Genomic DNA, 17,712 nt, shown 5'->3' with positions numbered 1-17,712 from the left:
CCAAAACTGGAACTTTACACAGAACTCAGGAAAAAGGTGCTGATGCCAGGATTCAAACCTATAGACCCCCCCCCCCCCCCCCCCTAATAGACGAGTTCAGAAAATCCCAGTGCTCTTTGCGCACGCATTGCATCCTGGGAGCTTGCTGAACGGGGCAACGAAGAATAATCCTTCACATTTCGCTGACCTTGACACGTCGTGGACAATGGACCGGTAATAGGGAAGAAATCGAAACAGTTTGGAGGCCACCCGTTTCTTTCGTATTAGTAAACTCCCACAGTTCAACGCGACGCTGTAAGCCCCCTCTTACACCACTCACTCACAGATTCAGACATTGGTTGTCCGTCGCCCCTTCTACTTGAGGCACAAAGCCGGTTTCACACGAACGTTTTTCGCGTCCGTGTTTTTAGAAAGTCAAATAGGATTAAAGGGCATGCAGTGCATAATGCAGTGTCCTTAAAATGCCAGACCAATACACAGACGAATTAATAAATTTAGCAAGTGCGTGTGAGTGAAAAGACGGAGACATACACACATATAAGGAATTAACCGTTCCTGCAATAAGGTTAAGAAAAATAGCGTTTTTCATACACACACACATGTACAAAAAACCTATGCTACTTTTAATCATTCCCACACAATAATTTGTTAGCTGTAAAATTACATAAACTAATCATCACTCTTTATGGAAACTGCTGGCGTTGTTTAAAATAATAAAGTACACCCACATTAAAATGCCAGTGGAGTGCCAGTAAAGCAAAAAAAAAAAAAAAAAGAACAGAGAAAGAAAGTGAGTGTGGTTACTATGTTTGAACCTTGAAATATAGCGCTTTGCAATTTCATTTTAGGCTTTTTCAGCAGCCGGTCCAGAAACTGGGATTTGCCACTAAGCAGAGGAATCTGTTCAGCAGTAAAGCTCGTTAACGTACGAATTAATCAACCTTTCGCAACACGCTCCCATGAGTACTCCACGGATGGCTAGTAACCTAACGTTTTCATCTTTTCCGGTTTCCTTGAAAAAAAAAAAAAAAAAAAAAAGCCGCCCAAACAGACTTCAGGGGACAGCACCAGTCACAGCACGTGTCTTCCATAGCGGCAAGATGGCGGAGCTCTCGGCCACGGAAATGAGAAGAGTTATAGCGGGTTAGAAATTTTTATCTCCTTTGCGAGTCATCGAACATTATTTTCGTTTATAAGTGTCGTCATTCATTCATGACGTTACCGAACTGCTGCCTTTACTCAACTCCGCTAATCTTACTAGGGATTCTTGAAGGAGCCGACCTGACCACGCTATCATCAAAGAAGATACGCAAGTATTTGGAAGAGAAGTACAACACTGACTTTACCGATAGGTAAGGAGTGACGTACATCGTCTATTAAAGCCTACGAGATGATTATGTTGCGCGTGGCAAGGAATGTAATTGCGTTATGCGCGGCCTACCTCTTTTTTGTTTGGAAATCAGGCCTAGCGGTTCATGTCAAACAATAACAGTAGAGTTTATAAGGTCTGTCGTATCGCTTTACGCAAAGGCGGCTTGTTTTCAACGATTGTATGCTTGCGTCACTTTCGAGAAATAGCGGGACTGCAAAAGCAAGGTGACAATTAAGTGAAGTTCCTGTGATCAGCAGCGGTGTCAGCTGGGTCATCCGGTGGCACGGTGACGTGCATCAAGCTGTGTATGCTTCTTTATTTCTGCGTTGTTAGCGAAGCAGGAATGTTTAATAAAGTCGTTTTATTGTGTCTAATAAAGGTTCCTAATATAAGATGTCGGTCATCAGCTGAGGCAGTCAAATAGCTTCGGACATCTGATTAAAAGTGGTGTCATGCATGGATCAATACATCATTCATTCAGTTTATTGAAGAACTGGCATTTCAGTAGCATGATTTTTCAGAAGTTTGATCTTCGGTATTTCGGAGGTTGTGTGGGCAGTTTGACTTTCTCAGAAGGCTGGATTCTGTTGGATGTTTTGGCCGGAATCGGGTGAGACCCGATTTCTCACGTTGCCAGGAGCAACTGAGTAAACTTCCACGATTCTTGCACTGCTGCTGCTCAGTGATTTTTCTCGTGTCCAAACGTATTTATCACTGTTCTAAGGGCCGCTGCGGTGAGGTGCGTTGCAAACTGTAAAACAAAAGCGCAGTTGCTGAGAATAACATACTAACAAGTGTGCTCATGTCAGAATGTTCTGACCATCCTACTCAGTCCTGCAAAGGATGGCAAAAATGAATGACTTAAGTTTAAAGGAGTGTCCAATTGGGGAGATACTTGGGATTAATCTGGAGACTGAGAATTTTGTGAAGGAACCGAAGATTACTGTACAAATAGGAGTCAGCAGTTTCATTGTTGGAAGTACTTTAGGGATAAGTGTGGTCACTAGTAATCAAGTGGCAAGCACGTTTTTCTGATGGACCTTTGGAGTTTTTTTTTTTTGTTTGGCGGCAGCAGGGTTCAGGTTTCTGGAAACATTCCTACTTTTGGTCGGATAAAGGCTACTACCTACTAGATTATAAAAGAGCTACGAGAGCAGTAGAGATGCCGTTCTTGCAGGTGTTTTTTTTTTTGCAATTATTCGTAAATTGGGCACCAAAAATCGCAAATTCTAGATGCTACAATTATTGTCTCAACTGGTTTTCTTCATGAAGGTTGCCATTTGATAAAAGCGCCATTGCACATGCTTGCGCTGCAAAGTAGCTCAACCTGCTGTAAAAAATAAAGCGTAGCCTTTGTGTTAGTTAGTTTGGTTAGTGCGGCATAGCAATGTGTCGATTTGTGACCGAATGCATGCCCTTAAAATTGATGCAAATTGGGGCCCTGCGAACATCAATGGTATTACAATATACAGCCAGGCAAACGTTCTGCCAATGGGGTACGTAACTACTAGATGACTAATTACCTCAGTTCATTAGTTAACTTTGTAATTAGAGGAATTGGGGGAAATGTGAGATAGCAGCCAGTCATTATTTTTTAAAAATCCTCTAATATGTTGAAGCATCTGTCGCCCAATTTTTCTATGCAAGTGAGGGGAAACCGAAAACCGCGCACGTCAGGAGGGCAGGAAAAGACAGCTTATCTGGCCGGCACCAATCTAGAATGTCTGTTGTTCATTCGAGACATGCTTCTTAACAGCTTCAGTTCAACCACCTTGGCAATGGATATTTCGACGTAGTTGCTCATTTCAGAATTTAAAAAAAAATAATGTGGTGACTTGAATAATGACTGGCTATAATTACGCTATCTCACATTTTCCTGAAAACCTCCAATTCAAAAGTTAATGAATGAATTTGAGGAAATTAGTGACCTAACAGTTGCATATACTCTCTTTGGCAGAATGTCCACCTGGCTCTATAACCCATCTGCAAAAACCACGGTCCCCACTGGTCCCTTGAAACCCTCGAATACCCTGGAATTAGAAAACGCTGTTTTCAAGGTTTGGAAAACCCTAGAACTTTCCGCACTACTTGAGAACCCGTGATTTTGCGTCTCTCTCTTTTTTTTTTTTTGTTCTCGCTAAATTCCGCTTATCCAGGAGTCAGAACTAGAGTTTTGAAACCCCAGGAGTTAGCACTCGTTGCAGTGAGAATCAGTAGCAGAAGTCTAAGAAATGAATGGCTTTCTGTCCCGTGATCATTCAGGAGCACGTTTGTGAACTGAACACTATTGCGCGGTCCTCATGTATTCTGTCCTGTGGTACATGCAGCTTTGAAATATTTTTGTGGAGTATTGAGGCCCCGCCAATAATAAAACGTATTTTACATCCTCGGGCAAAATGATGACTTTGTCTTAAAATATCCTTGAAAGACCCTCGAATTCTTGTTCCGAAAATCTGTGGGAACCACTAATAAAACATCATCTATGCTGCTCTCGTAGGTTTTTTTTATTTAAAAGCTGTAATGGATAAAAATAAACCTCCTGCATACTGTCAGACTATATTATACAGGGTGTCCCCGAAAACGTGTCATTGAACTATAATAAAAAAACTACGCCACCTAGAATCATGCGGTCAAGGGCATTTGTTCTTATTAGGTTTTTGCCATCTTGTAAAGTTAATGCCATGTACCCCAAGTATAATTATGCAAATATTTGCGAACTGAACTCAGAAATTTGCCAAGGGAATGTCACTTTTTTACCCCACCAATATGAAGAGCGTGCCGAATTCACTCAAATTCATGATAATTGACAGTGATATTCACGAGCTACCCCATCGGAAAAAATAGCCAAATATCATGCTTTTCGGAGCACCGGACCATAACGCGCGATGTCTTTCTGAGCGCAATCGCTCGCAGTCCGATGAAAGGAGGTTCCGAAGCCAGCCCACAGAGTGATAGTAGAAAAAGTAACAGTTCCTAAAAATGGGAGAGGGAAAGCATTATCCCAGCGAAAGTCGGACGTGATAAGCCATGCCTGCGTTATCTCTTTCTGCGATGCCGGGGTGGGCTGGGTTTCCAACCTCCTTTTGTCGGATTGACACAGATTGCGCTGAAAAATTCATCGTGCGCTATTCTGTGCGACCTCCGTAGAGCGTGATGTTCGGCTATTTTTTCCGATGGGATGGCTCCTGAATATCCCTGTCAATTGTCATTAATTTGAGTAAATTAGACGCGCTCTTCACATTGGTGGGGTAAAAAAGTCACCTTTACTAGGCAAATTTCCGACTTAAGCTCTAAAAAATTTACATAATCAAACTTTCGTTACACGACATTCACATGAGGAGGTGGCAAAAACCCAGTAAGAACAAATACCCTTGACCGCATGACTCTAGATGGTGTAGTTTTTTTATTATAATTCAATTACACGTTTTCTGGGACACCCTGTATATATGCTCGAAACAAAATTTTCAATGCCAGCCAAAGCGGGCAGTTCCTTCTGAGGATGCTCTGTAGCAGACAGATACATCTGGAGGTGAGCAGTGTGTTCAAACGCCTGAAGAGAAAAGTGTCACCAATGCTCAGAGGCCTCTTTCTGGCAGTACAAACATCTTACGAAACAGAGTATGAACTATAGTCGTGTTCAGCTTAAAGTAGCACAGAAGTCATTTTTAACACCCAGTTTTCTTCCTATAAAACTGTTAAGTAGGCCAGCAAGATGCACCATGAGAAGTAATTTACACCACAGAGTTATAATTATCGCGGAAATTGAATTTAAAATACGCCGCAAAAAGCGACCATGCGCAACGATGGTGAAGAGCAGTACCAGCCTGTGATCTGCCTGGAACCTCGCGCTGACGCTATAAGGAGAACGCTCGCTGATTGGCCTAGAGAAATGTCGTCTGCTACTCTGCTGTCGTCTGCTACTCGGCTGTTTGGGGTTCTGATAAAGCCTTTCTCCTTGCTCGGTAATGCTTCGGCCGCTCCTTCTATCCCCAATTCTCCGGGAGAACTGGCAAAACAGGTTTACGGCGGCAAAGGGACACGGTGCTGACCCCCACTGACCGCCGAACCAGAACGAGTCTCCTCATACCGTCATCGGTGACGTGTCATCATACCTCCTCATCCTCGTTATAGCTGGAGTGGAGAGTTGAGGGTGAACGCGCGGAGCTACGTTTATGCGAGTTTTTTTCTGGGAAACAAATTGCACACATCAAAACCTTTCGCGCTATTCGGTATAATGACACACACACTTTCATCAGATGTCTTAATCTGAATTTTTTTTGGATGGTCCTCTGTACTCCTTCAAGAAGGAAAATAAATCTAGTCCGTCAGCTACATACGCCGTTAGAGATAAGGAGAAATACCGCAGCGCCACCATGCGCAGTAGGGTAGTGGACAGGAAGGACTCGTGTCGTGCTGTGCGGCCAGTCTTAACAGCCAATAGGGAAGCTGAGTGAGTGTGATGGATTACATCATTTGGCACAGGTAAGAGCGTGACCTCTCTGTGTCCAGCCATCCTATCCGCGGCGCAGTACAGTTTTGAGAGCTGGTGGACCAGATTTATTTGTTTTCCTTCTCAAGTGGAACGCGACTATGGGCAAAAGTGCGTACGAGAAGGGTTGTCTTGGCGAGGGTCTACTGCACTGGTGAATTTTGGAATTTGGGATTTTTTTTTCGCAAAATGAAAGTCTCACAAAACTTTGGTAGCCATACGCGGAACGTGCAGGTTTTAAATCTGCAACTAATTTGCAGTTTCACATAGACTTAACTGACCCAGTGAGCGCAATTTATTGGAGCGCTCTCGCTATTTTACCGCACATTTTAGCGCACTTTGGCTAAGCCTTTGCTACTTAAACAACGAGATTTGGCCGAGGCAGACCACACTTAGGGACGACAGAAACATACTCTTTTCCCTGAGTTGTTGCATTCATTCTTTGCTACTGGACATCGATCCATCAGCAGATCCTCAGACTCCTCCGAGCGGTATGGTGCAACTGCGAAGGAGAAAAATGTTCCTCCATTTCTGGGATATACACGCATAAAGATTCCGTGTTCCGCTGTCCGAGTTCACAGGTTATTATGACCGCGAAATTAGACACATCCGCAGTGCTTGCATTGCTACGAAAGGAAGTTGTGGTATGAAAGCAGCAGCGAGACAAAACAAGGATACTAAGAAAAGCACACAGGATAACTGCTAATATTAAACGACCGGAGGAAATATTCAAGTTGTGTTGTGCGAGTTTTGTGCATGTGTGGTATCTTCTGAAGTGATGCATGTGTTGAAATGTATGCACACTGTTCTGTACGTAGGAAAAAGGAAATCGACAATGTTGTCATGGAGTTGGTCACCGCACAACAGGAGAAGGAAGCCAGCAATGGAAAGAGTTATGACTCCGAGGCCAATTCTTCAGACAGCGAGGTGAGCATCTGTTGATTCGCGTGGCACCCCCAGTTTGGACGCCCAAATGTTACTTGCACACGTTACTTGGCCTCAGACTTGTGCCCATTACTCGAAGAAAGTAATTGATTACCGTTACCGTTACTTCTGCGGGAAAAGTAATTGATTACCGTTACCAATTACTCGACTCCAAATGTAATTGAGTAACGAGTAAAAAAGTAACGCGTTACTCCAGTCATTACTCTGCATTCACGCAAATTATAACCGTCTTTGTGTGTCTCAGAAAAAAAAAGAACAAACAAAGAAAGGTTCGACAGCGGAACAGCTGAGATAACAACAAAAACAAAAACGCCTAGGATAAGGAGATCTGTATGTCTACTGTATTTATCGCAAGGGAAGACGTTGACCCGATTGTGGAAGAGCATTGTGTGGAAGTTCCCCATGACTCAATAAACCTCAAAATCTTCAGGTACCATCACACTGGTGTAGGAAGGGATTAGAGAGAGAGACCCTGAAATTCCAGAACGTCATTACAATGACCTCCGCTTGCTATAGTAGAACAGCAACAGCCAGGCTGTCGGCACCAGGGGCTTGACTTGGGCCAGAACATCTAAAAGATAAGCTAATACCTGCCGGAAAAGTAATCCATTACTGAGTAATCGATTACTCAGAAAAGTAATTGATTACTCGAAAAATTACTTTGACAGTAAAGTAACTGATTACTCGAAAAATTACTCAGAAAAGTAATTGATTACAAGTAACGCAATTACTAGTAACGCGTTACGCACAAGTCTGCTTGGCCTCACTTTAGCAGCGCAGCTAGTTCGTATCGCACGGGGATAGCCGTTACAGCAGCTCTCATCGTGTTGAGACGGAATGTCGTGCTGATTAGCCAATCAAGTGGAAACATTCAGCATCGGGGCAAATGATCGAGGAAGAGTTGTATTAGCCGGCGTTCACACGGGGCAACTTTTCCCAGCAACTCGAAGCAACTCAAACCGACGTCTTTTGAGCAATTTCGAGTCCGCGTTCACACGCAGCAACTCGGTAGCTCCACCCACAAGCAACCTTATGGCGACCGGACAATGTGGGTTCGAATCGAACTGGTGGAATCTTTTCTTTAGCTGCTGTTTATCAAATTTCAGCCAGTTTTATTGCCCCAATAGATGATTATTACCTTCCAGAAGTGGCAACTGATATGTTTCCGTGAAATTCGTAAAAAAAAGAAAAACTTATTTTTCAGCTGCACCTGCAGGATTTGAACCCATGAACCCACGAATGAAATCCACAACGCCATCGGGAGTCATGTGGCAATGCTTCCCTCTCTGATTGGCCGATGCACGAGCAACTTCTCAAGTTTTCGGTCGGGGAGCGATTCGCAGCAACTCTGAGCAACTCGAGTTGCTGGAGGTTGCCGGCTGACAGCAACTCCAAAGTTGCTCATAGTTGCTGCAAAAAGTTGCCCCGTGTGAACGCTGCCTTAGGGTAATTGCGGTTGTGACACACATGTGGCTGTCTTTATTGCGTCGTTTTCCCTGTGGAAAATTTTGTAGATTTAGTCACGCAAGAGAAGCTTGCGGTGGTAATACTGGGAGAACGGTTGTCGGTGTGTGACGCAACTGTTGGATGTTTCTGCCAACGTACCCTCCACAGATAATGTTTGACGCCTCTCTAAGGGGAGTGGATAGCGTCTCACAAAAAAATGTGGCACAAGTTCAGACTGTTTGTGAGCAGGTAGTTCTTACATGGTTTATTTATTTATTTATTTATAAATACTGTTGGCCCCTGACGAGCCGTAACAGGAGAGATACAATTCACGCAGCAAATATTAAGTACAGTAACTACTCGAAGTCAAAACTAAACCTGCAGTTCCTGCATGCGCCAAAAAACACTCGCCCATGCAATATAGAAAAGGAGAAACAACAACGGAAGAACAAAAAAAAAGCGAGAAAAAATAAATAGAAATAAAAGCGAACCATGAAGCTGATGAATGGACGTTTACATAAAGCCATCTAATGCCCTAATAAAAGCTGGTACTTCGTGTGGATGTGCTACTACACTTCCTGGGAGCCTATTCCAGTCTTCTAGAGTACGAACAAAATATGAGTGCTTAAAAATATTTATTCGGCTTTGGAAAGGTTTTAAAGAATAGCGGTGACGAGGTTAGTTATAGTATCTCCCTATATTATTGTGAAAAGTTTGACAGTATCGAGAATGCCGTGACAGATATTTGAAAGTAAAACTGTCTCGGGTAGAATAACTGCCAATAATTCTGCGAGAGTATTTTTTGTGCTGGTTGCAAATCAGGGGCCCCTGCTAGAGCTAAAAACACTATGGTTTCTATTTGCATTTTGTACGGGCTCGAGTAAAAATGGAACAGGATTATGATTTGGCACGCCGTGAGCATCGCCACTGTGGATTAATTTTTGTGAGTGCTCTTTGCGAAGTGATGTCTCATCACTGCGATTCAGCAAATAGAATAAATGTATTTCCAGAATCACTACAATGTTCCAGGTGGAAAAAACACCATCTAGGACACATGTTGTGTTACGGACATTTTATGGATTCTGGAAAAGGGTCTACGAGGGTCGTCGTAAAAATGAATGAAACGAAACGAAATTAAATGCACAGTTGCACGTGGCGCGAGACCAAACCACGATGCAGAAGGGTGCGTGCTGTCATCTGGAAGCTACATTCACCCGCTGCAAATAGATGAGTTCAGAAAATCCCAGTGCTCTTTGCGCACGCATTGCATCCTGGGAGCTTGCTGAGCGGGGGAACGAAGAATAATCCTTCGCATTTCGCTTTCGCTGACCTCGACACGTCGTGGACAATGGACCGGTAGGGAAGAAATCGGAACAGTTTGGAGGCCACCCGTTTCTTTCGTATATTAGTAAACTCCCACAGCTCAAAGCGACACTATAAGCACTCTGAGATTTTTTGAATTCGTCTATTTTGCCAAGAACTAGAGATGGGACGAATCCAGAATTTTGCGAATCCGAATCCGAATCCAAGGAACGTTCTGCGAATCTTTCGAATCCTTTCATGAAAAAGAGATTAAAAAGCCAAGAAAAAAAGAAAACTTCTACTGGAGAGTGTTTTGAAGCAGAATATGATATACATTTGCTTAATGCAAAAAAAAAAAGAAAAAGAACATTTCAGTTACGGGAGACCCATACATACAGTTTACTTAACATATTTAACATATTGTTCGTCGACTACAAGAAATACATTTTGAAATTCTCGAGTCTGAATCATTTCCATAAAGCTAAAGCAACGATCAAGAGCAGAACCACGTTACTTTTAAACTTGCAACGTAACAGTTCCTGCCTGAATTCTTTCAGTCCAGAGCAATGTAAACAAACAAACAAGAAAATACCCGTCGGTCAATGAGGCTTTCGACGGACTCCAGCGGCGCCAATTTGAAAAAAATAAATGAACAAACGGGGTCGGTGGATTCGAAAGATTCGATTCGCTGTTTTGGGCACTGGGATTCGGATTCCCGAATCTCGAATTCCTGCCTAGGATTCGTGGATCGAGGATTCGCGGATTGGATTGGCACATCCCTACCAAGAACCATTCAGTTTCGTCCACTTGTCCTTTGTCAGTAGCCGTTCCATGGGGTAAAGTGCGCCCGCTACGTCGACGCATTTTTAAAATGATAGAAAATTTTGTGCATCAAGAAGCTGGTAGAGAGGAGATCGAGGACGAACTTGCCTCGACAGTGTTCTGGTATGCCAAACGCGTGTACGCGATGGAGTGCCTGGAAGCTGGGATGACCGTGGTGAATTCTGTTTGGTACATAGAGACGCTAATACGCTTGAGAAAGGCGCGTGTGTCACGTTTGAAAACCCGCCGAGCCTTAGTGTGTCTTACAAGACGAAACTGCTCAGCCACACACGCATCGACATTGCGCCGGAATTCTTCATTGACGGGACGAAAAAAACTGGTTCACAGTTGGGGTGAATGTTGGTGACTGTGGTGAAAAGTAAATGTACGTTCTTGTAGCCAATAAAATGCACTTGCGCGCATTTTTATTTGATCTGTACGCACCTCTTTGTTTGCGAGTTGCGTACAACTGTGCATTACGTTTCAGACAGCCCCCGTACTTTAATGGAACTGCCTCTTGTCTACGAGCGGTTTTGTTATATAGGTTGTGCAATTGTGCCTTCCAGACTGTTACTGCCCCCAAACGAGCCAAAGTGTCCGAACATTCTGTGCCCAAGCAAGAGAGCATCAAGAAGAAGGAGAAGGTTTGTGGCAACTAACACGATCTTTGCCTCGAGCAGCAAACATCATTGGGGTTTCTGAGTAAATTGCGAAAGCTGCGCATTTGCTTCCAATCTGGTTTGTTGTAGCAGGATGACAGCGACGAAGAGGACGACGAGGAGCTGGCTAGGAAGCTGCACGACGAAGAGATCCGCAGCCGTAGCCGAGCAGTCAAGAAGGTGAGTTGAGGGGTCAGTCATGCAAACGAACCCGTATGGGCCGTCGAGGTATCTTCCCGAATCGGAATAGATCTGATAGACAAACGAGCCGAGGCGAGCTCGATCTAGGGACAAACACAACACGTAGAGCCTCTAATAATATAGATCCACTAAAATTACAATTTTGGCTGATTGTAAACTTGTTAGTACTGTATACTGGGTGTTGCATGAAGGTCCCCCCGGCTGAATAATTCGTCAGCGGGTGGAACCGTCGAATAACTTTCTTTTTGGTAAAGATCCGTGGGAGTGGCTCATTTGCATACACTCCTAAATAAGTAAACATCCAAACTTCTCAATTTTACTTCGCATGCTTATGGAACCTCTGTTTTACGTATCGGGACCTTCGTCGAAAAATATTCCAAGAAATAAACCGCATCGACACTTATTGATTTTTTTTAGTAACTACGTAATTGGTTTCCGTTTACATAGTTCTTGCGCGGAGCAGTGCACCAGTGTGCTCTCTGTATCAGCTATCCGGCTGTTAATTTCGCGTTAATCCGCCTGGTTCGTGCACAGGGGCGATGGATGATTAGGAACAGCCGCAACAGACGCGTTTTGTATTCCTTCTCAGTGTGACTGGGAAACAGCGCTGGCGGTTCTGTGTTCCATAGGTGAGATTGTGCGCGCTTCTCATGGATGATGATGAATGCACCGCCAGTTCTGTGTACTAGTCGGGTAGAGAATAGGCCAGGTTTCTTATTGGCTGTGTGCTCCGGGCTGACCAAAAATGCCCGACTGCGGGGCAGGCCAGGCCCGGACCGACAAACGTGCTTCCTAGAGCCTGGCTCGGCCAGGTCACGCAGCTAATTCCACACAGTAGAGGACTATTTGTTCATATCATCACATGCATGCGTCATTCCTGTGCGTAAATTTGCAAAAACGAGCAAAGGACGCTGCATTATGCGTATGATTAGGCCCTCTGGAACCTTCTCGAAGCCAGTTCATATTGCTCCTGACTCTTCACGTACTTGACAATCACGTCCGCAAAGCTTGGTGAGGGGGGTAGGGATATTGGGAGGTGGAGTTTGTCGACAACATCCTCCACCTCCGCAAAAACTTGCAGCGTAATGACGACGCGCTTGCCCACGTGCGTTCTGGATTTAATTTGGTCTCGCGCCTTTGCGGTGCTAAACCGCCAGTTCTTGTATGTTTGTGGCCTTGTCTTCTCATTTTATAAATTCATACTTATAAATTTGTTTGATAAGCGATGGAAGCGCGTAAGTCACAGCAGGAAGTGCGGGGCGGGGCTCTATTTGCTGAGTCACTGGGCTGGGCCTGGCCCTACTCACTGGGCCACCGGGCCGAGCCATTTTTCGATGCGCCCCGGCATGTGCAGCGCACTAGTGGAGAAGGACAAGGGACACCAAAGCGTCTCTTGTGGCTGTTCCTTATCTTCCGTTGGCACCCCCATGTGCCAACCAGGTGGAGGAACACTAAATTCACAGCCAGATAGCCTATCCAAAGAGTGCTCCGCGGGTGGTTGTCGTTGCCCTATAGAAGCCTCGCTGGTTTGTCACTGCCGCATCTCATAGTTTTGGGGTAACGTGTCTTCTTTTTCTTAGCTCCGCGAGAATCTTCGTTTTATTTCCATTTTTCTTTTTTTTTTTACTGTTCTGTACTTTTTTACGTACCAGGTTATTCATTTCATTATATTTTCTTTTACCACACTATTTGGCAGACCTGTATTATCGGTTTGTGTCGCACTATTTCCTACAAACAGCTGAACGCACGGAAACGCACAAAAGTGCACAGAATCAGTTTGTTACCCCTTGGTTTGTCTTGACAAGCATTTTTCTGCGGTGCAGAGAATAAATGTCTCTCTCCTTACGCAGCCGTCGAAGAAGGGCACAAAGAAGGAACCCAAGCCAGCAAAGACCACGGGTGCCAAGAGAGGTGGGTGGCCTTTCTTCCCGTGCTGTCATCAGTGCTGGAGTTGATGGTTCTCCATTTTGCAACTAATGCTCACGATTTCGGGAAATACCGGTGCCCCTTGCGCGCGTGTTGCACACCGGTTACTCATTGTGACGTGTTTCATTTTTGCCGACGTTGACACCTTGTGCCCGAAAGATTCTCCTTTCCGTTAACAAAGCTCCCGCAGATCAAAGCAGCCCTATTATCTCAGAGATTTTCTCAAGTCTCTCTATTAAAGCACTAAGGCACTGGGTTTGTGAAGAAGCGAAAATAAACAGCGTGTCAAAGCTATACTATATATGGGAGAACATATGTTCTAAAAATTGGTATACAAATTGCCATTTGGTCCAGTGTCTCGTTGAAATGAAATCTTAATAAATTAAATCTTGTCAAAAATTGCAATTGCCGCCGACTAAGCCTTGTGTGTACATGGTTTTGCGTAGCTTCATAACAGCTTTTACTTTGTTACGATATTTACTTGCCTAGTTTTTAATAACGTGCACCTTTGTTGTGCACCGTTTAGTAAATATGAGTTACGTGCAAAATTCCAACGATTCCCCCGACAGCTCAAGAAAATTGTGGGTGTTGCCAGCGTACAAGAAATAGTTTTTTTTAGCGCATCAGTGATGCTGGGACTGGATTTGGTTTCTTAATCCCAAAGCAGTTTTGCTAAGCCCTTTTTGTAGGGTTAAAAAAAAGGCACACTCTGTATGCATTTAGGTTCTATACTGCAATTAACACCATCCCCAGCAGATTAGTTGGAGAGGTACGGCGGTAATATTTTTCAGTCTCGTAAAATCGTATCTTATCGGCGTCCAGCTGGTCAGGATCGTGGTTATCCTCGCGCCCAGATTTATTTGTTGCCCAATTGCAGAGTCCAGTTACTCCCGGAAGTGCGCCCTGTCCGCGGAACTGTCTGTCGTCGTCGGAGCCGAACAGGTGAGCTGCAGAGTTGAAAGCTGGGAGATCCAACTCGCATCTTATTTTTTGGCGGCCAGCTAACGGGGTTACGTCGGGGTTGGAGAAGCAAAATTGTGGTTTCGGTGGAGGTATCGAGCAGCAGCGGTTGTTGGTTGATTTCCTTTTCAATTTTTGTTTTTGTAGGGGGGTAAAATTGGGCTTCGTCGGAGGGACACGTCGTGAATGCTTTTGCGTTACATAATCGTTAACCGAACCCCATTGGCTGAGACTTAATTGGCTGAAACCCCGCTTGCGACCGCGTTCCCGCCGCTCAAGGTTAACGAAAGCGTGCCCAATAATATTTGCTGCCGCGTTACGCGCAAGATGGACGCGTTGCCACGCGGTCACGAGCTGCCGACGCGTGCCAAGTGGAATGGGTCCGTTATCTTTGGCGCCTCGCCCATATTGTGCAGGTCGAGTTCGTGAGGCTCTTAAGGGTTTGTTGACTGTACTATCTTTATATGGTTCCCCCGGGGCTTTCTGTTAATGTGTATCTATCAGGGTGGCTTATCTTGGAGAGAGAAATTGTCTGTTTGGGCTACCTCAAACTGGGGTGAACTTATCTCTGCAGTGGGCACGCTTATCATGTTGTTGCGTAGTGGCCCTATGATGTCTGATTGACTCTTGTATCTTTCTCTCTCTCTCTCTCTCTATCTCTCCAGATGGCAAGGCATGATGTCGTAAAGAAGATGTGGGAAATATTTCGCGAGAGAAATCTCGTGGTAAGTAAGACTGGAGACTGCTTGCGGTGTCGTACCGGAAGTATGTCTGGGACGCCCTTTTTGATGTTGGCGGGAAGTGTGCGTTTTCTACGTTGCTCGTTGTAGAAGACTATAAGACCAATACACTACGGGGTTGCCATTGGCAAGATTGCTTTCTCTCTAAAAAAAGTATAGGAGGCACTCCAAAAGGCGAAACTGTCGTCCGTGATGTGTGGCGTGCTCCAAAATGTCGCACCGGACAGACAGGGAATTAGGCTGGTGTAAGCTGTACTAAGCTGTATCTGCTGGTATTAAAAAGCGAGAGTTCCGCTTCAGAATTGGGGAAAAATGTGGCAAAATACGCCGTACTACAAAGTTGAAGATGCTCGGAAACTAACCGGACCTGCTAGAGATTCTGTATGTGAGCTCCCAAGTAGGCCTTCCACCACACTGCATGTGAAATGTGGTACGTTATAAAGCGACTTCTTATACGTAGGGGCTGACGCTTACGGGTTATATATTAAAGCAACGTTTTTGTGGGGGAGGGGGGTAAATATCGGGTTATATTTTGCTTCAGTAATTAGGGTGTAATCAGGTCGAAATGAGTCCGATTCAACCAGAATCGGAATGCGTCAGGTGTAAGAGTTTGGTTTACTGGACATAATACACATCAATATTGAATATCAATATTCAATATTTAGTCCATGCATCTAAGGGGCAGCAGGCGCCAACAGTTTGTCTCAGCTTATTTATGCATTTACGACACAGTTTCCAAAGTTCTGCGTTGTGATGACTTCAGATCCCCCTGTTCCAGCAGTTTTGGGGGAAAAAATCGAGTTAAACCCTGATTTTCCCGATTTGAATCGGGGCGGGGGGGGGGGGGGGTAAATATCGGGAGTGATCGGGTATAACCCTAAAAAGTCAGGCCCTGCTTATACATTAAAGAACATTTGGTGGTCTGTATTACTACATCCCATAGGCCCCAAACTGGCCAGTGCGCAAAATTTGTTCCTCTCTGTCCCCATTAAAGGGACACTCACATCCGTTCCAGTCGATTTCGAAACTTATGGTGTCATTTTATTTCACGTCGACCACACGGACCACGGTGTCGAAAATACCACGCAAAAATAATGGCACAGTTTAAGTGCTATTCGATGGAATACACGACAAAATCAGACTGAGTATGCCGGAATTCCCTCTCTGGGAAAAGGCGAAAATGTCGTTCCCTACGCCACCAATCAGGGCACGGCCTTAAGGGAAGAGGGATGCAGTGGCGGGCATGTGGACGGTGCCCTCCTCCTCACTCCTCTCGTTAGGGCGCGATGTCACGCTAATCTTGTTGTCGCCCGAGCCCTCGCAGCCTCTAAAATTTGTTTATTCAGTATCTAAGCACTTCTCGGACGAAGAAACGAGCCAGGCAGGTTGCTGGACGATGCTGAACATAGCGTTGCTGCTCTGTGTTTCATAAAAATCTTGTTCCATTGCTGTAACTCTTCGTGCATGAAAGCATGAGTAATTTTCCTGCTCCTGCTGAAAAGTGGGGGCGGGGAACAAAGGTGTTGCCCGGACGAATGATGTGTTTCTTTTTTTTTGCTCTCCTAGGATCCTTCAAATAAGCAGTTTGCATTTTGTGACGAGCAGCTTCACAAAGTGTTTGGTAAGTAGCGTAGTTGTTGGACCAGTTGAGGACCAGGTCTTTGTCACCTGCGTCCTTCACGAGCAACTATTAATTTCTGTGAAGGTCCATGGCCAACACCTAATCAGGGCCTAATCAAACGTAGCGTAATCATAAACGTCGCTCCAGCGGTAAGCACGCTCTCAGTGGCTGCGAAAACGAGCCGTTGAAATTGTCCGAGCCGATTGGCCGAAGCAGACGTGAAGGAGGCCCTTAATCGCACTGCACTATAAGTGCGAGAAGGAGATGAGACGTGCCTTTTTACGTCTGCGAGCTAGAGGGTGAACAGTTTTTTTTCCGGTCTAGGCTTTGATTGGTTAACAGCGCGCAAACACCTGTGTTTCAGGTCAGAAACGTGTCCGCATGTTCGGGATGATGAAGTACCTGAAGAACCACATCAAGGACATCAAGTGAAGTTGTGGTGATTTGTTTCGAAGAGAGAGCAGTGTGTCTCAAGAAGAAGCACAAACTTTTGCTGTGTCTCTCCTCTTCCCCCTCCTCCTCCTAGAGGCCTGCTTGACACGGAATTCCCCCCGTCTCTTGTGCCGTGCGACAGCCACCTGACGGGCGGTCGGAGTTACTTGTCGGACCAGACTGGAAATCTCTGCTGTCCCTCCCCCCAAAACGCCTCCCCCTTGAACCACGAGTGTGAGCTCTGGCTTCAGTGTTTCAATAAATCTTTTCCAGGTTTTAAGGGATGCCTGGCACCGGAGTGCCAAATAGTGAAATAAAATTTGCGTATGCTGGTGACACGCAAGTGCTAAGCAATGGTGGTCGGGTCGGTTTAAGTTCTGCGGTGACGACACAAAGTGAAGAATAGCGACTTCGAAGTCGGGCTATTTGAATACAGCGTTGGTTTACTTCCAGCATGCAGGAGGTGCAGCAAAACCCTGAAAACTTTTGGGAATTTTTTTAAAAGGACTGCGCACATATCTCTCTGAACGTAACGTGAAGCACTGACTTGACAAGTATGCCATCTGGTGCTGAGGTGGGGAAAAGTTACTCGACGAAAGAAACCCGTTACCAGCTAAGTTACTGTGCATAAAATATCCCTATGTTACTAACAGAGTTACACGTAATGAAAATGAATTAACTTCCTAAGCTTCCTTGGAGAAGTAGAGGGTTACTTTAAAATTATTTGCTACCTAATATGCGTTTTTCAGTTCATGACCTTTCTATAACCAGTTCAGATATTGATCTCACAATGGGCT

The 17,712-nt window shown here is 44.9% G+C and overlaps 1 protein-coding gene across 2 annotated transcripts; it reads left to right on the top strand.

Moving 5' to 3' along the window:
- The first annotated feature begins 1,038 nt into the window (after window positions 1-1,038).
- Window positions 1,039-17,269, top strand: LOC135377332 (uncharacterized). Of its 2 annotated transcripts, none has more exons than XM_064609685.1 (10): window positions 1,039-1,143; window positions 1,262-1,352; window positions 6,680-6,788; window positions 10,943-11,020; window positions 11,129-11,215; window positions 13,087-13,147; window positions 14,040-14,104; window positions 14,788-14,847; window positions 16,429-16,483; window positions 16,848-17,269. In XM_064609685.1, the coding sequence occupies exons 1-10, from the start codon at window positions 1,101-1,103 to the stop codon at window positions 16,913-16,915; spliced, it is 717 nt and encodes a 238-aa protein (XP_064465755.1). In that variant the 5' UTR covers window positions 1,039-1,100; the 3' UTR covers window positions 16,916-17,269. The 2 variants fall into 2 exon arrangements, with proteins under 2 accessions (XP_064465755.1, XP_064465754.1); XM_064609684.1 differs by having other exon boundaries at window positions 11,126-11,215.
- The last annotated feature ends 443 nt before the right edge of the window (window positions 17,270-17,712 follow it).

Source organism: Ornithodoros turicata, chromosome 1 (genome assembly GCF_037126465.1).
Source record: "Ornithodoros turicata isolate Travis chromosome 1, ASM3712646v1, whole genome shotgun sequence".
NCBI lineage: Eukaryota > Metazoa > Arthropoda > Arachnida > Ixodida > Argasidae > Ornithodoros > Ornithodoros turicata.
This window is presented reverse-complemented; position numbering and strand designations above follow the sequence as displayed.

Excerpts from the sequence above, each read along its gene's own strand:
- LOC135377332 (XM_064609684.1), top strand. The coding sequence starts at position 1,101 with ATGGCGGAGCTCTCGGCCACGGAAATGAGAAGAGTTATAGCGG. Across the intron at positions 11,021-11,125 it reads GCATCAAGAAGAAGGAGAAG|CAGGATGACAGCGACGAAGA; the intron begins GTTTGTGGCAAC and ends GGTTTGTTGTAG. Across the intron at positions 13,148-14,039 it reads GACCACGGGTGCCAAGAGAG|AGTCCAGTTACTCCCGGAAG; the intron begins GTGGGTGGCCTT and ends GCCCAATTGCAG.